Source organism: Aythya fuligula, chromosome 1 (genome assembly GCF_009819795.1).
Source record: "Aythya fuligula isolate bAytFul2 chromosome 1, bAytFul2.pri, whole genome shotgun sequence".
Classification (NCBI taxonomy): Eukaryota; Metazoa; Chordata; class Aves; order Anseriformes; family Anatidae; genus Aythya; species Aythya fuligula.
Genome location: NC_045559.1, coordinates 6,297,655 through 6,320,060, shown reverse-complemented (window position 1 = coordinate 6,320,060; position 22,406 = coordinate 6,297,655). Strand labels below are relative to the sequence as shown.

The 22,406-nt window shown below is 38.2% G+C and overlaps 1 protein-coding gene across 3 annotated transcripts in view; it reads left to right on the top strand.

Moving 5' to 3' along the window:
* Window positions 1-22,406, top strand: part of USP6NL (USP6 N-terminal like) — a 117,520-nt gene that overhangs the window by 83,437 nt on the left and 11,677 nt on the right. For all 3 annotated transcript variants that reach the window (XM_032186904.1, XM_032186887.1, XM_032186896.1), the window contains 8 exons: window positions 4,213-4,320; window positions 6,869-6,978; window positions 9,681-9,729; window positions 11,573-11,693; window positions 17,320-17,414; window positions 18,524-18,589; window positions 18,682-18,781; window positions 20,940-21,092. In XM_032186904.1, coding sequence (XP_032042795.1) covers window positions 4,213-4,320; window positions 6,869-6,978; window positions 9,681-9,729; window positions 11,573-11,693; window positions 17,320-17,414; window positions 18,524-18,589; window positions 18,682-18,781; window positions 20,940-21,092 — 802 coding nt within the window. The remainder of the gene's footprint in view (window positions 1-4,212; window positions 4,321-6,868; window positions 6,979-9,680; window positions 9,730-11,572; window positions 11,694-17,319; window positions 17,415-18,523; window positions 18,590-18,681; window positions 18,782-20,939; window positions 21,093-22,406) is intronic.

Genomic DNA, 22,406 nt, shown 5'->3' with positions numbered 1-22,406 from the left:
ACACATTCTTTTCATTATAAATATACTTTCTTGTGGGACTTCAGATTTTAATTCTCGTGCCTCTCATCACTGATTCTCTTTGAGGTGGCAGAGTCCCTCTGCGTCACGTGCAGCTCTTCCTGACATACCTGAGAGCTTGCTTTTTGAAAGCTGGCCTTGTATCTGGCAGCAGCTAGACTGCCAGTCTCTGCTCTTAGACCTGTGCTGTGTGATAGTGGCCTCGTTTCTTGGCCAGGAGTCGGGTGGATGGATGAACTTGGAAGATTGGGGCAGGGGAAGAAAGGGCAGGCTGTAAGTTTCCTTTTTTTATTTTTTATTTTCATAGAGTTCACTTTGAATAGTGGGTGTTTTGGACTTCGTTATTTGAGAAGATGGCTGAGATTTATTTGGGATATTCCACATCTAATGGACTTTTTTTTCTCTTTTGTAAGCTTTTCAAAATTCGTTCTATCTAGGCTCATTTCACTGTGGGAAAATGCAATGTGCAGGAGGTCCTATCTCTTTTGGCCCAAGAATCTCCTTTTGAATTCGCAGGTGATAGGTTCCCTCCATGTGTGCGTGTGTCCTGTCTGCTACAAAATCAACACCATTAGTAATAATTGCAAGAGTTTATAACAACTCTGTCATGCTGAGCATGGCACAGAATTTGACCCTATATTTTTAAGTTGTGTTTACATGATTCTATCTCCTGAGGATGTCTTTTTTTTCCCCATAAGGCCCTATGCTGATGGGAACATCCCAGATGCCATAACACCATTCTGTGGATGATGCCCATTTTCGTACCACAGTTATCTGAATTATAAGCTCATCTGCTTGAATCTTCCTTAGAGCTACTATCTTAAGAAAGCCTAACTTTTAATGAGTTCGTTGAAGATTGACTGATTACTTTCTCTTCTGCCTCTGTGGAGATTAAGGAAAGTAACTTGCTGAGTTTTCTACTTATTTTAATGGTTACTTTAGGGAGAGCTGAAGAATTGATTAGGGGTCTGCAAGAATACAAATCCAACCCAGCAGTTTTCAACGTAAGTTAAACTTATATGTGGAAATAAGAGACAGCAGAGGGCAGTAGTATGGTACGTATGGGAAAGAAGTTCAATTGGCTAATAATCAGGTTGCTCCTTTGTATATTCTTTAACTGTTTGGTGACTGAATGGTTACCAGAAATGAATTTTGCTCTGAAGCACGTGTTTCCCCCAGCCCTGAGATGCAGCACATGGTCGTTTGCCATTCCGTGGAAAGAAGCATTAACAATTTTCTACATTATTGTTTGTGCAATGGAGCCTAAGCCATGAAAGAGCCTCTTCTTGAGTTACATTTCTCTGGTCCATCCGGCAGACAGCGAAAGTTCCTGATCTGGTGTTCTGCTGAACCTGTAGCCAGGATCTTGTAACGTTTTGGGCTGACTGAGAGCTTGCTGCTTTGTCTAACTAAAAGAACAGGCTAACAGCAGAGTCGACTGGATACAGATCTGAAATGGTTTGTAAAAAGCTCTGAATGTTAGTTAGGTTTATTCTACCAGGTAGTGCACTGTTTCTGATCCCAGCAACTGAAAATACTTCCTCGCTTTCTGACTGTTCACAGAATTACAGTGGGACATTGGACCTGCCAGTGTCTGTGTGCTTTCCAATCCTTTTAAAGTTACATTTTCTAACTCATTTTTCAAACTTTTCTTTTAAAAGTACTTCCAGTGGTCTCTATCTCGGTTTTTACTTGCTACTTCAAGAACTCGAGTGTTTGGTTGTTCCAGTCTGAGAAATCCAGAGGATGGGAAAACAAAAAAGTCAGCTGAAAAACCAACTGTGCTCCTTCAGCTTTGTGTCCTAAGGAAAAAAAAAAAAAAAGAAAATCCACAGTTTGGGTGGTTTGAATTTGTTTTAATGCAATTTCAGTAAGAAACTAGTATCACCACGGCATCTTTTTGGCCTCTAATGCCCACCTTAGCCTTCTCCAAAAATATTCATTTAGAACAAGAATCATCTGGAGAATTTCTTCTTTTCAGCCTATTCTGTTCACCAGCAAGCTCTCAGTTGTTGGAGGCATTTGGTAATGAGTTACACAATGATAATGGACTGGGGACAATGCTTGTTATCAAGATACACTGTTGTTGTACTGTGGGTCTGAGGAGCACAGCTAGATGTCGTTGGGGACTTGTAACGCTGCTGTGTCCTTTCAAGTTAGCAGATAAGATTGGCAAATTTGGCTCGTTCTGGTTTCCAACAGACAGGCTAATCTCTCTGCAGAATGACACCACTGCAATTGGTGTTGCTGAGCTTTCAAAAGACTGAATTATCCTCTCACAGGCAGTTATCCTTGTGTCTGGGTTGACGAACACTGAAATTCCCAATGAAGTCTGGATATACATCTGTAGGAGCGTGCTTTGTAGCCCTGTGGCTTATTCTTTTTCCTTGCAGGAAACTGCTGCTTAAACAATTTTAATAGCAATAAAGCATCAAAGCCTCCTCAAAAAGCTCATACCTCACAACATTTTCTGTGTGGATGGCCTCCAGGATTGCTGTAGCATCTTTTGCGATAAAAAAGGGATGGAGAAAACAGTCGTAACCCTTCTAGGTTGTGTTTCCCTTGGAGAACCATCAAAAGACCTGTGGAAGAGGGAGGCATTCTAAAATCCAGATAGGGATCCTTTCTGGCCTTAAAAACACTGTCAAAGATCTGATATATATCAAACTATGTGAGGTTTATACACATGCTGCAGTGTGTGGGTCATTAATCTTTCTGAACTGGAGACATGAAATATGAGAGAGAAAAAAAGACCTGTTCTTCGGGGGGGAGGGGGTCTTTTAAAGTATTTCTTAGGCTATAAACGTAACTCTTCTAATTGTTTAAAGGACATGATGGCTTTGTCATTTGAAATTTAAATTCTAACTTGCAGGTTAAGTAAAAGAATGGTTCATTTGGGGAGGGGTCCTGCGTATTTTGTCCTTTTAAAGAATCTGGTTGTCACTGTGCCGCTACAAAAATAATGGCAAAAGCAGAGAGCGGAGCTTCAGAAAGGTTCTTTCCCTTTGTAAGAGTTGTCTGTTTTTTTGATAAAGATGCTAACTTTTATTTTTTTAGAGTTCCTAATGCCCCATCGGTCCGAGGCTTTGCTTGCCTCGGGTCTCTCCTGGCTGCACGAAGCCAAGACTTAAGAGAGCTAGCCTGTCTTTCTCTGTTTAGAGGATCTTCATGCTCCTAAGTGCTGCAGCAAAAAGAACTGTAATTGGAAAAGAAGCAGGGAAGACAGTTGTCAGTGCTGCTGATTTTTCAAATAAGCCCAGTGAGAACCAAACCACTGAATCAGAGTAGAGGAGCCGTGACATGTCAGAGGCAAGACTGACACGAGATAGATAGTTTATATAACTACTCCACTTCGCCAGGTACTGAGTCGTCCCCTTCTGACCCTCAGGAAGGGGAAATTTTAATTTTATATTTCAGTGCCAAAAGTTGTGCTCTGAGCAATGTTGTTAGGTCACCCTGTAGTCTTTTCTGTAGTCTTAGAAACTATAGCTGGCATGTACATTTATTTCTTTATTTATTTTTGTGCAAATATGTTTTAATAATGCATTCAGGAAAAAACTCATTATCTTAGAAATATGGTCTGAACTCTTTAGCTTGCACTTGCCGTATTTCCAGCAAGCTCATGTTCGTGGCATGCATGCATACATTTCAGCGCGCTGTTATGGTTCTGCAAGAATTTGAAAATCAGTAATGTGTTTTTTTTTTTTTTTTTTTTTTTTAACTGTTAATTTTTGGAGCTTTGTGATGCTGCTGATTGCCTTTCACTGTTCCCATTTATAGCTGATAATTACAATGAGTTATTTGTGGCTTGTCCTGAAACCCTTGTGTTGAGAAAAAAGAAAAAAGGAAAGTGTAAATTACCAAATTTGCAGTTGTCTTCCCAATATTTTTAGAGTAAGCTCAGCACAGCAGAGGTGATACAGTTTTGGTAGACCTGTCTACGTGCTGGTCTGACTTGTCAGCATCACCTGTGTGGATGATGCCTTGGCATCCATTTTGTTCCCTGTTCCTCTGCCGATCCCATCAGCAGAGGTCCCAGATGGTGTCTCTAGTCTCATCCTCAGCAGGTTGTCCCTTTGCCAGGAGAACTGCCATAATTTGCTTTTTTCTCGTTACCGTGTTGTGTGTCACTGTTCCTTTTGTTCGGAACTTTGTAGATTGTGCTGCATTCATGTTTTCTTTTTCTTTTTACAGTTCCACAGGAGAATTTATAAAGGGATCCCGTTGCAGTTCAGAGGGCAAGTTTGGTCTTTGCTACTTGATGTCCCTAAAATGAAAAAAGAAATGAAAGACTTCTACAATGTGAGTTAGAAACATTTCCACTTGCTATTATCATTAATTTAAGAATATCAGGTACTATATTTACAGGTTTTATTAAGCTTTTTTATTATGCAGTGTTTAAAAAAAACACATTTAGCTAGGAAAAAGGCCGTGGATTGGAAAGCACTTTACCAGCTTATTTTTTGGTTCTGTATTGCATGTAATTTATTTGATTTTCTTTCCATTTCCTTTCCCGTCCTCAAATCCTTGCAAAAGCCTTTCTAAAAGTAAAGCAAAACAGAATAAGACAAAATCCTGCTCCCAATAAGAAGGTACAAACCTCTGAAACTACGGCTCTCCTTTGAGAAATTTCTATTAAGCAAGCAGCGCCTTTGCTGAATATCAATCAGGAAGAGGAGTTGCAGTGTCCTGAAGGGGTGTGCGTTGGTACCTTCTTCATCTGGTCAGAGTCAGGAGGGTCTCTGACAGAGCAAGCTGTCTACCTTTCTGCCACCTCGTCCCTAAGTGAAGCACGGAGAGCCCTTAAAAAGCAGCGTCCGTTTAGTTCAGTGGTATTCTCAGAGGTGTGACTGATGACAGGACGTTAACCCTACCGAATGCTGCAGGCACAAATTGACCAGCTAACCTATTCCTAATTAAAATGTGAAGAAAAACCTATATGTTAACCCTCAGCCCCCACCCTCACGCTGGGTAGCAGTTAAAATCACCTTTGAATTATTCTGGTTATGTTCCTCTAAACTTTTCTCCTCTATCTCTACTTTTTCTGATTGCCACCTGAGCTAAGCTTCAGGCTCCAAACTGCAGAGTGAGGTTGATGTGTAGGGGGTAGTAGGGCAGAAGGGGAACTGAATTTTAAATGTTCTGTCTTTTCCTCTCAGTTTGTCTCTGTGCTAAGGGATTAGAAGAGAGTTTAGCTGAACAGAAAGGTAATTTAGTATTGTAGAGCATTTGTTTCTTAAAAGGCAGCAAACATTTAAATTCCTGTGGGGGGAAAAATTCAACTTCCAGAGTTTTAAGGAAACACATCGCTGGGTTTGGCTCTTGGTAATTTTTTATAGCACTCTTTAGGAGCTGAGACTCTGGGTCTGAGCATAAAAGGGATCTTGTAAGGTCATGAAAGAAGATTGATGTTATCGCAATTTTGGTCTCTGTGATCTTCCTTTCGAATTATTTCTTACTCCTTAGTCTGATGGGTTGCTCTTTCCGACTGGTATATTTTGTTTAACTTCATAAGCAAGACTAGAGGCAAAAAGGGATAAAAGGGATAAAATGGAGTTCATGCTGAGTAATGTAGTTGTGGGAAAGAATAGCGAATATAACTAGAAGCATTTAAAAATATGTTAATTCATCTTCAGAGATTATTAATGCCATTTAGTGCTAAGTGCAAAACAAAAAATGTCTTTGTAGACTTTCTTCCATCATTATCCTAGCTTGTTTATTTGTGATAAGCTCATTTAACTGCTGTCTGCTTTTCCCATTTCCTTAAGTGATATTAACACTCCTCGTTACAGTTCTCACATACAAATTTCACACCTTAAAGTTAGAAGGAAGCTGCACGCTTTTGCTGTAGGTCAGACAGCTTTTTACAGTTCTCAGTGCAGGGTAGTTACTCACCAATTCTTAATCTTTTGCCCTTTCTGTTTCTCAAACTTTGGGTGCCCACACTAGAGCCTCCCATCATAGCAAGGGTGCTTCTTTTTCTGCAATTCCAACAAATCGTAGACTCTAGGTCTTTATACCATCTTAAAACTCTAAATTTTCTGTTCTCTACTTCTTTTCTGTCTGGGGGACAAATCATTCTGGATGTCAGTGCTTTAAATTATACTGAAAGGTGCATGAAATTGAGACTGTGATTTGTGTTGTGTTCGTTAGTGACTGCTGCCAATTGATTCCTTGATTTACAGGTAATTCCTCGTTTGCCTAAAGCTGCTGATGGTATTCAACACACTGAATGGCTGTTATTGTATGCTTGTCCCTTTATTTTTCTTATTTTTGTCTTTAAATTTCATTTGTTTTCTTGCAACTGGAAGCTGTGGAGTTCTGCCTTATGAATGATTATCCCTGGTATTCTGTAAAAATGCCTTTTCTGACATAACGTTTTGACCATACCATGTTGAAGCGAGCTAGAAATGTCTCACAAACTCGACTTTTGGGTACAGAAGTAAGAATGAATGAATGTCAAAAGAAAATTACCATAGGTGTAAAAAATATGACAGTTCAACCTGTGCAGGCTTCCTAATGTATTCAAGTACAAAATTGGATTTAATTGTAAAACATTAAAGCAAGTGCTGAAGTAGAGCTGTTCTACCACTAGGTTGGTCAGAACATAAAGACAGAGGGGATGACTAGAGAAGTGTTTTACTTTTGTGCTGTGTGAATGTGATAGACTCTACAGAATTCATGTATTTATATGCATGTTTTGGATATTGTTGTCTTCAGAGTTGCCATTCTATATTAAACATTTGAAATCACGAGATGACAAATACTTCAGTATAGCTGTACAGACAGGCAGGTTTCTGCTATTTTAGAGCTTGCAATTTTAATCTTCTGTTCTGTACCGTTTTCCTAGGAATTGAAGTGTCAAGCACGAGGGTCTTCACCAGACATTAGGCAAATTGATCTTGATGTAAATCGAACATACAGGGATCATATCATGTTTCGAGACAGATATGGCGTTAAGTAAGTAAATTAAATGTTTTGTTTTGTCTTACGGTTCATTTCTGATCTGCCTCTAACTTCTTTGATCTGTCCGAGAATGTTGAATGTAAACTCCAAACTTTCAAAGCAGAGTTGTCTGTGTAATGATGTAATTAATCAGCATTATTACTGCAAAACCAGATGGTCACTTCCAACCAACCAGTATTTTTGTATTATGATGTAGTCAGTATTATTCCAATGAAAGACATTTCTAAACAGATTGTTACATGTTAAAAAGCAAAAAAACTGTTAGAAAGAATGGAAATGCCAATCTAATAAATTCAGATTTATTACACAATCATTTTATTTAACAGTGTATTTTTAAAAACAAAATAATTTTTTACATCTGATTATCTTTTATCTTCTCAGAGACTTTAGCTTTCCTTTGTATTTTACATCCCTCCTTTCTTACTTTCTGTCTCAGAACCAAACAGAGCAATATTTTAGATGCGAGCATTTAATTATTTACAAATGCAAGCCTTAATGCTTTTGAATGTCTTCAAAATGTTGTTATTCCTACTGTCATTGGATGAGGAATATTAGGCAGCTGTCATCACTAAAAATGCTTAATAGTGAACTAAGTAGCAATACAAACATCAGCATTGTTGCTAGCGTGCCACATCAGCACCCTGCTGAGATGAAGAGGGTATTTCTTTCCCTTCTGTGACTGTGTTAGTTCACTTTAATCTCTTTTTCTTTCCAAGGCACATTCTACAGTAGTCTGCTGTTTTCAAAAAGGCAATACTCAAAGAGTTATGGGCTTTAATGTGATAATGAAAGAAACATTTTCTTATATTATTCTTCCAGGTATTTTGCAGACAAATTCTAAGCAAGCATGGGAAATTTCTGCAATGGCTGCAGCACAGGATGGAGTACAAAGCAGAAATTCCCAAGCTGAGAGCACTATTCTGTGCAGACCCTGTAGTTTTGATATGTTTCTGCAGTGCTATCTATATTTGAGCTGACATGCCTTGCCTCTCAGTAGTACCGACACAATGACAAGCAAAAATGGCTGTCGTGCTTCTGGGCCTCAGTTAGTTTTTATGGACACATTTTAGGTTTAAGCAGAAGCTCACTACCCCATCAGTTTGGGGTTAACAGAGGCAGAGCCAGCTCCAGTCCTTATGGCTGTGTTGTAAGCATGTCCTCAGAGTCCACAAAAAAGCCTTTGGCTGCACGAGGCAATTTCACACTTGGAATAGATCTTGGAATTACTGTACATGTATTATGCATTTCTAGTGATGGCAATGAAAATTCAGAAGTCTTGCTATATAGCAATGAAATAAGGTCTCCCAGGCAAATCAATAGCTTGTTTGACTTCTCGGTAGACTGTACATTTTGAAGGGTCATTCTTTTGCAGGTCTTTAGGGGTATCATCTACTGTAAATATTTCTGAAATTACCATTATTTTATGTATCTTACTGTGAATGAGATTGTGCTCTTATATTCGCTTTCGTACGGTGCAAATTCCCTTAACTGATGACAGAAGATTTGTGTCCTGTTTGGGACCTAACTATTAATTTTCATTTTATCCTTGTAAAATAATTCTCAAGTTTTGTATCTAGGACTTCAGTTTACACTTTTCTTTGGTTACTAAAAAATGGGTAAGCTCCAGTTTCTGCAAGAGGGTGAACAAAAATGCCTTCCTTAATCTAGATATTTTGGTAAAATTCTTCAAGTGTTCATCCTCTTTCTCAATAGAAAAGACTCAGCTTTTTTGCTTAATCTTTTCTTTTATGACCAGCTAGCTTCTGTTTCTGGACACTTGATCAGTGACAGGCAGAGGGAATTTGACTGGGCGCAGAAGACAGCGTGCAAAACTCAGCAGCTAAATTTTATCAGTTGTAGTTGAAAGTAGTCATTCATGTTTCCAAGTTCTACTCACAACAAATCACAGCAAGTAGGTGTGAGTTTAAAAAAGGGGGGAAAAAAAAAAAAAAAAGAAAAGGAGAATTCTCCACCATTATACATTCTGATGTCCCATTTTGAGAAGAGTGCAGTTCATATATTTTTGTCCTACTACTTTCACAATTTAGTACTAGGTGACTTAATCTGTTTTTACAGAAAGCAAAAGACTTATACCAAGCTGTTTACATACTTCAAAGTTAGAATTACAGAGATCAGTGCGCTCTGGAGGACTGAGCCATAGGATGGAGAGTCAGAGTTAGAATTGTTTTCCTTCAGTTTGACAGAAAGCAGTCACAAAAGCAGCTTTTAATTTGGGTACCAAGATTAAGACACCTCTGTGCCTGCTTTGTGCATTTCAGTTGTACATGACTGTTTGCAACCAGTAACAGCTCTTAGCGTTCTGCAAACAGAAATCAGCTGTGGGGTGCTTAAAGTTTGTCACTTGGGATAAATCCATTTGAAAGGAGTCCCATCCTGTGTTTTCACTTTCCCCTGCTTGTAAAAATAGTGGTCTGATGCCATTGTCTCCTCCAGGTATTGTAGATGAGATGTTGAATCTTTCAACATGCAAAAATCAGAAAACTGCTAAATGTTATGTTTGGTTTACAATCAGAAGCACGCAGAACTGTAGGATTGGTTTTTGTCCTGCTCTTTAGTGCTAGATGAGTTAAATTGGAGAAACAGGTTTCCAAAACATAGTTCACTAATTTTATGTGTTTCTGTTTTTACAAAAAAAAAAATATTACAGCATTTTCCTTTTCTACATCTTTCTCCAGGCAACAATCTTTATTCCACGTTTTAGCTGCGTATTCCATATATAATACGGTAAGTTGTGTACTTTCACACTTGGTTTCTCTGAACATGCTGTAAGATAATTTGCAATTCTGTATCCTCTTTCTCCCTCAAAAAAACACATTTCAGAGACCTTTGGAAGTACAGAAAAATACGTGATTTGTCTGTAGACATGTTTTGAGCTACTGAAGTTAAAATGAAACAAAACATCTTGATTATGAGTATCGTAGTGGGCAGACTGAACAGTGCACACACTTTGACTGCAATTAAGTATCGTGTCTAATAAGAAAAATGAATTTGTGCTGGGGTTTTATACTACTGATATTTTCCCCTATTGTATTATACGCCTCCAGTTAAGATCATGTGAATAATGGGAGGGAAAACACGCTGCGGAAAGGTTGGAGTAAGCAGGCATATTTTGTAGCCTGGAGGGTTCTGACAAATGGAAATGGTTTTAAAGGTTGCATCTTCTTTACTTAAGCCCTCTTTTAGATATGCTCCAATGCATGTGTCAGAGTACATTCTGGTACTAAATTTGGTCTTGGCTGTAATCCTGAATGAGGATTTCTTGAAGTGGAGTTTCTAGACTATGTCGTAAGGGTTAGAAACTTACCTATTTTGTAATGTCTTTTGGCTGTATGCTAAAAATAGAAGAAAGAGAAATACGATCATGTCCACATTTAACTGTGTTTCATGCACTGCCTCCTGCCTTCACTGTGTCCATTTTGATTATCTTTGTACATCTTTCATTTTACATCCATCACTGACGCCTTACAATTTGATGTAAAATACATAATGTTAAGAGTAAGGAAGTGAAGCTAAGCACTAATTAAATACCACTTCATTTCATTTTTCAAAGTTCTAGGAAATGTGGCTTTTCTTTCCTGCTTCAGTTTGTTTCCTCACAGTTCCTTAGCCCATAAATGAACTTTCATTGCTAGAATTTGTTGTCTTTCACTTACTGAGTTACCTCAAGCATTTTGTTGCAAGTTTCAAACACTGAGAAATAAAACTTGGGAAGGAGGAACTTCCTTTATATATCTTTGGTGGAACATTGGATTAATATCTTCAAATTGCATGAAAAATACTGCTTAAAATCAACTGTTACAATATAGATGATGGGAATACTGTAGTGAGTTTTGAGTTTGCTTTTATGTTGCATTTTTCTTAATGTGTCACAGTTCTCTTATGCTTTGGTTTTATCTCTAGAACAAAGCTCTTTTTAATAAGATTTAAATTTGAAAACCCTTATTCAACTATTAATTCATTCTCCTTAGAAATGTTTTATCAGTGGGGCTATCTGAGCAGTGCAATGATAGTGACAGTTGGTTCCTGCCATAAGAGTCAAAATTAATAGTGGAAGGGATGCTCAAATTTATCTCTGGAACAAGATTTCTTTTTCTTCACATTTAATAGCACATTGCTGCTACACTTGAACAGGTTTATAGTTATAGGTCATTCCTGAAAACTCCTGTGTTATCAAATGGTGCCATGACTGTAAACAAACCAAAACAACTTCCTCTGTTCCAGAGGCAAATTGCAACTAAACGGAAAATACATCCATTCTGAAGTAAAATGATCTAATTACTAGAAATTATTAATAATAAAACTGATTTTGTGAATCAATAGAGGGTCCTAATGACCAATCCAAACCTAAAGTTTACTTTTCAGATTGATGGTTGTATGTCATCCCTTCTATCTATCAATATTTTAAATATTTAAAAGTTAAATGTTTGTGCTGGCACCAAGGTTAGAGAATCTATACCATCAGGGCAGGCAGCTTCTTTGCTACCTTACTTGAAAGAAAACTTAACAACTCATAGGTGGGGGTCTTTTGCTTTCAGGATTTTAATATTTCTCATTTTCTAATTTTCAGGAAGTTGGATACTGTCAGGGAATGAGCCAGATCACAGCTTTGCTCCTTATGTACATGAATGAAGAAGATGCCTTCTGGGCCTTGGTGAAACTGCTCTCGGGTCCGAAGCACGCTATGCATGGTACGGAGTGTCACATCACTTAGTATATATTAGGTTTCAACCAACCCTATTTAAGTTGTAAATTATTTGAAAATGGAGCTATGCTGTTCTATGTATATGTTCAAAGTAAGACATAACTGGAGCTTTATCCTGAGGTGACACTGGATGTTACAGAAGCTCACTCATACTTCTAAGTAATTGCTTTTGTACGGGGGTATCTTCCAAATAGTTCTTGATGAAAATCAGATGATGCATTTCTTAATCTCTTAAGAAAATGTAACTAGTTGAAAGCTGGTTATATAGATGTCTATATAGCAGGATAATACTAACAGAAACCCGATACAGAATATGTTAAATAGCATTTTGGCTATGCCATCACTTGGCATGACGGGAATCCGTAGTTTAAAAAAATACTACTAAAAATATATATATATATATATATACAAAAACCAGTATCATAGAATGGCTTGGGTTGGAAGGGACCTTAAAGACCATTTAGTTCCAACCCCTCTGCCATAGGCAGGGATGCCACCCACTAGATCATGTTGGCCAAGGCCCCACCCAACCTGACCTTGAACACCTCCAGAGATGGGGTGCCTCACCACCCTTATAACGAAGGATTTCTTCCTGATGTCTAGTCTAAATCTATCCTCTTTTAGTTTAAGACTACCAGCGAAGTCCAAGGCAAAGTAGTTTTTAAGTACCTCAGCTTTCTCCATGTCTGTTGTTACCAGTTCTCAGTCTACATTAGTCAGAGGCACTACACTCTCCCTAGTCTTTCTGTTGCAGCCAGTGTACCTGTAGAACCCCTTCTTGTTACTCTTTGCATCCCTTGCCAAATTTAGTTCTGTCAGTGCCTTGGCTTTCCTGATCCCATCCCTGCACAGACAGCGTTTCTGTACTCTTTCCAGGGCACCCAGCCCTGTTTCCACCGTCTGTGCATTTCCTCCTTTTGCCTCAGTTTGACCAGCAGATCCTGCTTCAGCCATGCCAATTTCCTACCTTCCTTGTTTAATTTATTACATACGGAAAAAGAGAGAGCTCTTGTGCTGCAAGAAAAATATCCTTAAAGAGGTGCTGTCTCTGATCAGATCCTCTGCCCCTAAGGATCGTGTCCCATGGGATCTCATCCACTAATTCTTTGAGCAGCTGGAAATTCACTTTTCTAAAATTCAGGGTCTGACTTTGCTCTTAGCCAGGCTCGTATCCCTTGAGATCACAAAATCAACCAGGGCATGAGCACTGCAATTTAGGCTTCCTTCAGTCTTAACCTCTTTAAAGAGCTCTTCTGCAATGGTGAGCACCAGGTCCAGTAACACTTGTCCTCTGGCTGGGTTGTCTAATACCTGGACGAGGAATTTGCCCTCTACACACTCCAGAAGTCACCTGGATTCCTCACTGCCTGCTATGTGGCTTTCCCTGCAAACATTCGGGTGGTTGAAATCCCCCAGGAGGATGACAGCCCGTGAGCATGATGCTTCCCGGAGTTGGAGCAAGAAGGCCTCATCAGCAGGCTCCTCTTGATCGGGCGGCCTGTAGTAGACCCCCACCACAAGGTGTCCTTTGGTCCTCCTTCATTTTTACCCACAGGCTCTCATCCTGTTCTTGGTTGTTTCTCAGAGGGAACTCTTCACAATCTACCCATTTCTTTACATAGGGGACGATGCCCCCACCTTTCTTTCTCTGCCTGTCTCCTGTAAAGCTTTCAGCCCTCCACTGCAATGTTCCAGCTGTGTGATTCATCCCACCACGGTGCCGTGGTAGCAATTAGATCATAGATTTCTAATTGCACCGTGGCTTCCAACTCCTTCTGCTTGTTTCCCACTGTGAGCATTAATCTCGGCTTTCTTGGTTTTCTCTTTCCCTCATGCAGCATTTCCTGCTCTCACTGTCTTGTTACTTTTGTGTTATTGGTTGTTCTCTCTTTCCGTGTGAAATTCAGTATGACCAATGCATATTGCAGGGATAGAACAACTCTAGGAATTCCAGCATCTGTCATTAATGAGTGATTCAGAAAGCTGTAGCTCTTGGGAGCTTGAAAAAAAATAAATGTTATTTAGCGTTTGGGATTTTTAACATTCCCAACAGGCTCTGGTTCCTTTTCCCTGCTTAAGACTTTCACATACCATGGTAGCTTCCTGTTTTGTTCAGAGTTCCTGGAGTCCGACACGATGTGCTACTTGGCTGTTTTTCTGTTTGCACTTCCTCAAAGCCATTGCCTTTTTGACCAAAGAAACTGGGAAGAAAAAAAGTCTTCTGATGAAGAGATCAGTGTCATACAAGAAATTTGAATTCAAAAAGAGCCAAGGACTTGCTTGGAGATTTACGCAATGGTAACACAGACTAAGACAATCTTACAGAAGCCAATATCTCTAGATTTAGTAGTAATCAAAACCTATAAAAATAAAACTGCGTAAAAGGATTCTTCTCAGTGATGAAGATTTTTAATTTTTTTTGGAGAAAGTGTTTAGATCAACTAGTATACCAAATCAGTTGATCTGATTTTGATACATGGGAGTTTCACATAGATGTAGTCACCTTTTTAAGATGCTATAGGCTGTTAAACAGGATTTGAAAACTTTTTCCAGATTTTAAGTCTTAGTGGTTGGTCTACAACTCTTTTTTTTTTTTTTTTTTAAAAAAAAAAAAAAAAAAAAAAAAGAAAAAAAAAAGAAAAGAAGTCCTGACCTTGGAATGTGATGGTAATGGAGAACTCTACCATGAATGTCCCTTGCTGATTTTTGTAGTCACCATTTGAACTTGCTGTGGTGAACCAAGAGGGTTCATATGGCCGCTGGTGATGTTAGACAGGCAGGTGTAGTCATTCTGGATCTGGATAGGCTGCACCGATGGGCTGAGGTCAACTGCATGAAGTTTAACAAGGCCAAGTGCCAGGTCCTGCACCTGGGGCGCAATAACCCCAAGCAGAGCTACAGGCTGGGAGAGGAATGGTTGGAGAGCTGCCAGGCAGAGAAGGACCTGGGAGTGATGGTGGATAGTCGGCTGAATATGAGCCAGCAGTGTGCTCAGGTGGCCAAGAAGGCCAACGGCATCCTGGCTTGTATCAGGAACAGCGTGACCAGCAGGGCTAGGGAGGTGATCGTCCCCCTGTACTCAGCTCTGGTGAGGCCGCACCTCGAGTACTGTGTTCAGTTTTGGGCCCCTCGCTACAAGAAGGACATCGAGGTGCTTGAGCGGGTGCAGAGAAGGGCGACGAAGCTGGTGAGGGGCCTGGAGAACAAGTCCTACGAGGAGCGGCTGAGGGAGCTGGGCTTGTTCAGCCTGGAGAAGAGGAGGCTCAGGGGTGACCTTATCACTCTTTTTAGGTACCTCAAGGGAGGCTGTAGCGAGGTGGGGGTTGGCCTGTTCTCCCACGTGCCTGGTGACAGGACGAGGGGGAATGGGTTTAAGTTGAGCCAGGGGAGTTTTAGGTTAGATGTTAGGAAGAACTTCTTCACTGAAAGGGTTGTGAGGCACTGGAACAGGCTGCCCAGGGAAGTGGTGGAGTCACCATCCCTGGAAGTCTTCAAAAGACGCTTAGATGTAGAGCTTAGGGATATGGTTTAGTGGAGGGCTGTTAGCGTTAGGTTGGAGGTTGGACTCGATGACCTTGAGGTCTCTTCCAACCTAGAAAATTCTGTGATTCTGTGATTCATTCACTGTTTATATTGAAGAAAAAAAACAAGCACCTTGCCTATATTAGTAATGTGCAACCTGACATTTAAATTTGTGTCTCTGAAGTACTAAACCTGTATGAATCAGGGAGTAAATTTTATAGCTTATAAGCTGTGTGCTGAATTGCATAATTGGTAACTAGAAAGAACTGGCTTTTGGTTGCTTTTTTTTTTTTTTTTTTTAAATCCTAGGAATATTAAGTTGCCGTACTAAATTTGTTTAGCCACATTCCCTTTTTCTCATGGTGACCAGCAACAGATGCTCATGGAAGTTGGCTTTTTCTTTAGGTGATCTTCCCTCTTGGCTGATCTGACCTAGTATTATAATCTCATTGACACTGAACTGGTTGTATGCGTTGATAATTTCTGTCCCTTCTTAACCTTTCCCAGATTTTCCATTACTCTTTCAGGATGGCTAGGACTTCAGCTTGCTCACAATGTGGACAAATGCCACACGTCAAACAGCACAGAGCCCAGCACAAGCTCTTCTGTAACTTCATGGGTCATTACTCTCTGCTGTGAAGCTTTTTTGTCTCTTGCATTGTACTGCCTATTAACTCATTGGATAAGCTGCTTTAGGAGATGGACTGAAGAGATAAAGCCACTTTGCTGACAGAACCGATCAAGTACCTTTGGAAAGCCAAGTAGGCAATATCCACTGCTCTCTGTCTTTACATGCTCCCTCATTTCTTCAAAGGAAGTCCTGTAGATTTGGGACATGATCTCTTTTTGTAAAAGCCATATTGATTCTTCTCTGATGCTCAGTATCCATCTGTGTGTCCACTTTTCCCTGTTGTAATAGTTTCTGCTATTTTTCTCTTAACAGATACTGGAGTGAAAACTTACTTAAAATAGGTGATGTCATCTCAGCCACTTTCCAGGCCTCTGGTATTTTAAGCAAGAGATTTCATAAAATAGGTTTTTCAGGTAGTTGATTCTTCAGTTCTTTTAGAGTTATTTAGGATCCTGACTTGGGAAAATCTTCACTGTCTTCCGTACAGAAATTTAACTTGTGTATGGGCCTTATCATCGTTGAGCACTTTCAACAAGTCTTGATAAACAGTTGAACCTACGATACTCTGTCAAGCTTTCTGCTTTGAAGGTGTTTGAAAACAGGTTTATTAGTATGGTTTTGTTTTTCCTTTTTTAAGTTCTTTTTGGAGGGAAGCTTACTTCTTCATATTTTTATGCTGCTGGTGTTTGATCATTACTGTTTTTCTGACTTGAACATAACTTCAACTTTTCAAAAGATCTTCTTTGAATGGTCTTTTATCCTGCAGTGTAGCTGTGTTTTACATTTCTCAAGTTGTCTGAGTAGTATTATGATTTTGATCTGAGTCTTTCTCTTAGCTTTTCTGAAAACAAGTGGAAGAGGATCTTAGCGCTTTACTTTTCTAGTATATTATCCATAAAGCTACTCAAGATTTTATATATGCCCTTAGTTTCACTTGTGTTAGCAAGCTGTCTTTACATTATGCTGTAAATTTGTGATATTTGCCTTGGTAGAATACCCCTCGTCTGTCTTTATGACCTTTTCTCCTGTGCAGGCATTTCAAGTAGCTGCCTACACTCTTTGCTTTTCTATCGTGAATTTGCAGGGCATATTCCTGGTTTATGTCTTTGTGCTTTTAGCAGTTTAGGGTTTCCTGTTTTCTTAAAAAATAATTAAAATTTGGGTTTCTGCAAATCCACGTGAAGTAGACAAGTGTATGATTGAAGCAAACTGAAATCATCTACCATCATTAATCTGATAATAGTCACCAAGCAAAGGCGTTGATGTTTCACTGTAGTCACTTAGGCAGGAGTATGTGTGTATCCATACACGGACATAATAGTATTGCTATGAATATCTGTTCAGATCCAGTGGTCTGTAGAAGAGTAATGTTCTCAGAGCTCTGAATTTCTTTTTTGCCTTATATTGCTGTCATTTTTATGGTACGTAAACCTGTTACATGCTCAAATTCTTCTCCTAGGTTTTTTTATTCCTGGTTTTCCAAAACTATTGAGGTTTCAAGAACATCACGACAAAATACTGAAAAAGTTTTTGTCCAAACTTAAGCAGCATTTGGTAAGTAGTTACAGCACAATAAATGGAATACTATTTTACAGCTTGCTGCCTTATTTTTAGTCTCTATTTAAAAAGTTCTTATAAGAGGAGTTGATGGTCCTTATAAAATTTGGACAGAGTAGTATTTTCTCAAAGGTAAATGTTGCACAGCATCTCTTCTAATGCTCTTAAACAAGAAATAACACTTTATTTTTTATTAATTTTGTCTGTATTTGTTCCAAACAAAGAATAATGGCCATATTTTATTTTTCTAGTGGGAAGAAAATGCTCTCCTATTAGTCGTAAAGAATTTTCTTTTACAGTCTGGTTAGGTCTGCAAGAATCCTTCTCCATATCTTAAACAGTAGTGTAAAAACTGCTCAGCTGCAGCAACATCTTCAAAGAGATCACTTTGAAGAGAGCTGTTTACAAACATTGCCTTCCCAGGACTATATTATTTTCTGTTTTGGTGTTTTTATCTCCCTAAGAAAAAAAAAAACAAATTTGAGAACAACCTAGCACCTTGGCAGTGATAAATAGCATCTAATGTGTGCCTCATGTCTTGTAAACTAGAATTTAATATCTTTTTTAACAACATGCTGTAATACTAGCTCATAACATTGAATTAGGCAAATCTGGTTTAAAAAAAATAAAAAATGTTAGGAGGTCAAGCCCAAATTAGTCCTAGAAGACAATCTTGTACTTTTTTAAAAGAAAAAATCCTTTAGCAAATCCTTGCAAAAATTTTAACAACAACAAAAAACAGCAGTTCTGTAACTGACTTGGCTCTGAAATGGAAGTTGTAATTTTAATTTTTAAAGCACACGATAATGATTCTTATCAAAAAATGTTGTAGTACTCTGATTTTTGAGATTTTCATGTTTCAGGAACAAAATATATAGCAATCCCAAGAAGATTGGTTGATAATGTATATGAGTGCTGAAAGGCCTGTATACTAACTGCAAATGCAAAAATAATTTCATATGATTGAGGTGATACAGGTTATGGCTGGCATAATATCTGGTTTTGTATATTGCTTATATATTCATTATTGCTGCATTTAATAATACAGAAGAACTGTTTTTTTTGTTCGTTTGTAAATATTTTTAAAACTTTTGTGTTTTTTACAGGACTCACAGGAGATGTCCACTAGCTTTTACACAACAAAATGGTTTTTCCAATGTTTCCTTGATCGTGTGAGTATACTTTCCATTTTCTACATCTTCTATTTCTAATCCAGGGTTGGGACAGACTGTTTTCACACTGTTGCTTGTTTCTTTCATTGCAGACCCCCTTTACATTAAGCCTCAGGTTATGGGATATCTACATACTTGAAGGAGAGCGGGTTCTCACTGCTATGTCATACACAATTATGAAGCTACATAGAAGTAAGAAATCTCTCAAATATTTGAATGCTAAACATACATTCATCTGGTTTCATTCTTATTTTGTGTAGCCTTTGTGTTAAAATCTTAGTTTCCTGTTTGCTTTATGCTATTTTTTACAAGCGTCTTTCTCTCCTCATGAAAAAATAGAGCAAAACCTTTCTTTTATTAATGTGTGATTGCCAAAGAAAAATTGTATTATCTTGGCAGCAGGCTTCTAGATGGTGTTACACTTGCCTAAAAATCGTAATTATGTTAAATGATAAGACAAGTACAGTTGAGCATAGGACTTTAAAAACTTAAATATTTTTTTGTATTCGTATTTGAATGCAAGTGACTCAGAGAAATAAAATACCTATTACAGAAAGAAAGTTAATTAAACATCGACATAGGTTGAGCTGTGGTGCTGATTAAAAAATGGGAAAAAAATAATCTAGTTCCATGGTTTAGAAATGGCTTGCTAGCCACTACAGGATTTCATTTAATAAAATAGTGCTAAAAGAATCTAGAAAAGGTGATGTCTTGTGCCCATAAATACCTGAAACTCTATCAGCAAACAATTCAGCAGTGAAGAATCATCAGTGTATATCTAATTTTTATACTGATTTTTGTCCAAGAACGTCATTAAAATTCAGCTTTTCTGTAGGTTGGATGGCCTTTTCTTCCATATCTTGCCTACAGGGAAAATAAGATAGGACTTTTGAGCAGAATTGTCCAAAGCATTTATGCCTGCATGGCTTCCCATAGTGATTTAGCACATTAAGCTCCAATTTTGAAGATCCGTGTTACCTTCTAAATATTCTTGGGCATTTCTCAGGAGACCAAGTTAGCTCAAGTTTGACAAAGTCCTGTGGGACTTTGGCTTTTTATTTCACAGAGAGTCATGTAAATTCAGAGGTCAACATGGAGCTCTTTGCAGAATTGGAGTTTTGTTTGCTAGCTTATCCTCCTTAAACTGTAGTAACGCTGCATCATTGTCTCGCTGCAGTGTGTTCATTAGGATGTTCATAAACAGCTTTGAAAAACATTATATTTCTTAATTGTACTTTGAACAGCTAAACATTTGGGGGCAAATTGTTAGGCTTAGCATTTTGATTTATTGTCTTTATTTGCAAATAGACATCTGCTTGAATTTTTTCTGTGTTCGCTGTTCTTCTTATGGGAAGACCTGAGCAAAACTTCTGGGTGGAGGTTTGCTTTCTTAGCAAGTACGTAGCAACTTCCTCCATGATCAAAACACCAAGAGTTATTTTATGGCAACAGAGGAGAGGTGAGAGGACTTGCATAGAAGTTGACAGAAGATGGATTCTGATCTATTTTCCGGTCTTTACTTGTATTATCTACCATTAAAAACATTGAATGTATGGCTGTGCAATCCAAGTTCCATTGTGTAACACATGTCAAGAGAATTTTTATTACAGTGGCAAAAGCATTTTTGATGGTTTGTGTATAGAAGTTTAGCATTCTGGAACTTTTGATGGCATATGTAGGCTTAAAGTAACAGTATGGATATGGGGTTACAGCCTAGCAAGCAAGATATGTTTGTGTGGGAAACATGGCCTTACAACTATGTAAAAGGGGGAGAAAATCTGATAACTGTAAAATGACTTTCAAAATATAACCTGTATTAATTGAAGCAGCAAAAAATGCCCAACGCATTGGTACTAAAGTGTGAACTGCCACCATCATTTCATTCGAAGTTTAATTCAGTTGTGAATCAGAATACCTTAAATGCCAATTTTTAAACTGTTTTACTGCTTTCAAACCTTTCAAACAGAGATGATGTATATTGTAAAGGTCTATGCCAGTGTTGTGTAAGTCAGGGATGCAGGCTGGAAAATGAAGACCTGAAACTATTGGATATAACTTAAGCAGGATAAAGGCAGATGACTTGCATTTAGTTGTGTGAAGATGCCCCTTTTTGGGAAACGTTGTTACTAGCAGAGAATGATTAGTAGAAAGCACTTACATTTAAAGTTGCAAGTGAATTTCTGATGCATTCTATAGATTTTTTAATGTAGAATTCTATTTTCTGCTTAACTAATAAGCCTTTTCATTCTACTTTGACAACAAGAACATCTAATATTTTACGTACATTTCTGAAGTTTAATGTTCATAATCACAAGATATTTTTGTTCATAATACTATTTTCTTCTTGTAGAGCATCTGATGAAATTACAAATGGAAGAGCTTGTAGAATTTCTGCAGGAGACTCTAGCTAAGGATTTCTTCTATGAAGATGACTTTGTAATAGAGCAGCTCCAAAATTCTATATCAGAATTGAAACGAGCGAAGCTGGATTTACCAGTAGCTGGTAAGACACTTGTACACCTACATTTTAGATACTTGGAGCTTTTCACACGGTGCCCATCTTAAAAATGCTAAATCATGATGTTAAAGACTATGGAAACAGTTGTCTCTTCATCACTGCATAGTTATTTCTGCCAAAATATTTTACCATTTAAAATCAACACTCTTCATTTTATGAGTTTGCTTTTTTTGCTAATGGCAAAGCACTTTAAAACACACCAGGTTCTAATAATTTTATTAATTTGGTTTTATGAAATGGAAATATCCGTAAGATAGAAGATTAAATATCAGGGTTTCCAACTGTTTGAAGCAACACTGTTGTCTGAGAATACAAATTGTTTTGTAGCTTGAATAGTAGGTATGGAACAAATGTCAGGCCAAATAGTTTCTTCTATCGGTCCAATCCATTTTTTAGAATTCTTTGCAGGTGATACACCTTTTGGGTGTTCAGCTGAATTATTTTCTTCATTTCTTCTTAGCCTTTGTGTTCATGCATTTCAGTTGCAGAGCAGAGACTGTAGTTTCTCAGGACACTACATAAGATGTGTCTATAGGGTCTCTTCTTCCTGTTGAGAGATTATTTTCTATTACTGCCCTCACAATATTTAAATTAAATTTTCTTGTGATTATTCTGAGTTCTTTTTTTATCCTTGCTCATTTGTAAAATAGTATGTGAGAAAGAAACATGCCTTAAAATTTTAAAAAATATGGCAAAAATGGCCTTAACATAACTTTATTAAGTTGTTATGGTTAGCTTACAGAAGTTCAGAAATGTCAGAACAAAGGTTGCCTATGTAGTCTTGTTGTGATAGTGTAATCGTGAAGCTCTTCCATTTTAGAACTTCATTTTCTGTTCTCGTATTTGTATACACTCATTTATTGCGTATAGTATTGGGCTGTTTCAGGGCTCCTCATCACAAATAGGTACCTGTTCTAGTTCTAAAGCATGCAGTCAGATGCCTTGTGTGTCTGTTTCCCATCATCTTGGCTTCTTGTCCCAGTTTCTCTTGCTCCTATTCTTATGTTTTTCCCTCATTCTGACATTTCTCCCAGCACACTTTATCCCACCCACCATAGGTCTAAGTCTTGTTCTCACTTATCTCATCTGCTCAGTTTTCTTGTTCCTTGTAATGCACACACTCCATGTCCAGTTAGTCTGCAGCTCTTTTCCTCATTACTGCTTGTGCTGCTTCTTCCTCTTTCTAATCACAGCCTTCCCATCCTGCTTTCTCCTCATCCTTTTTCCCCAAGCTAGGTTGCAACATTTTCTTATTCTTCAGAGCAAGTTGCTCTTTTCAGCACCACTCTTCAGTTGTCT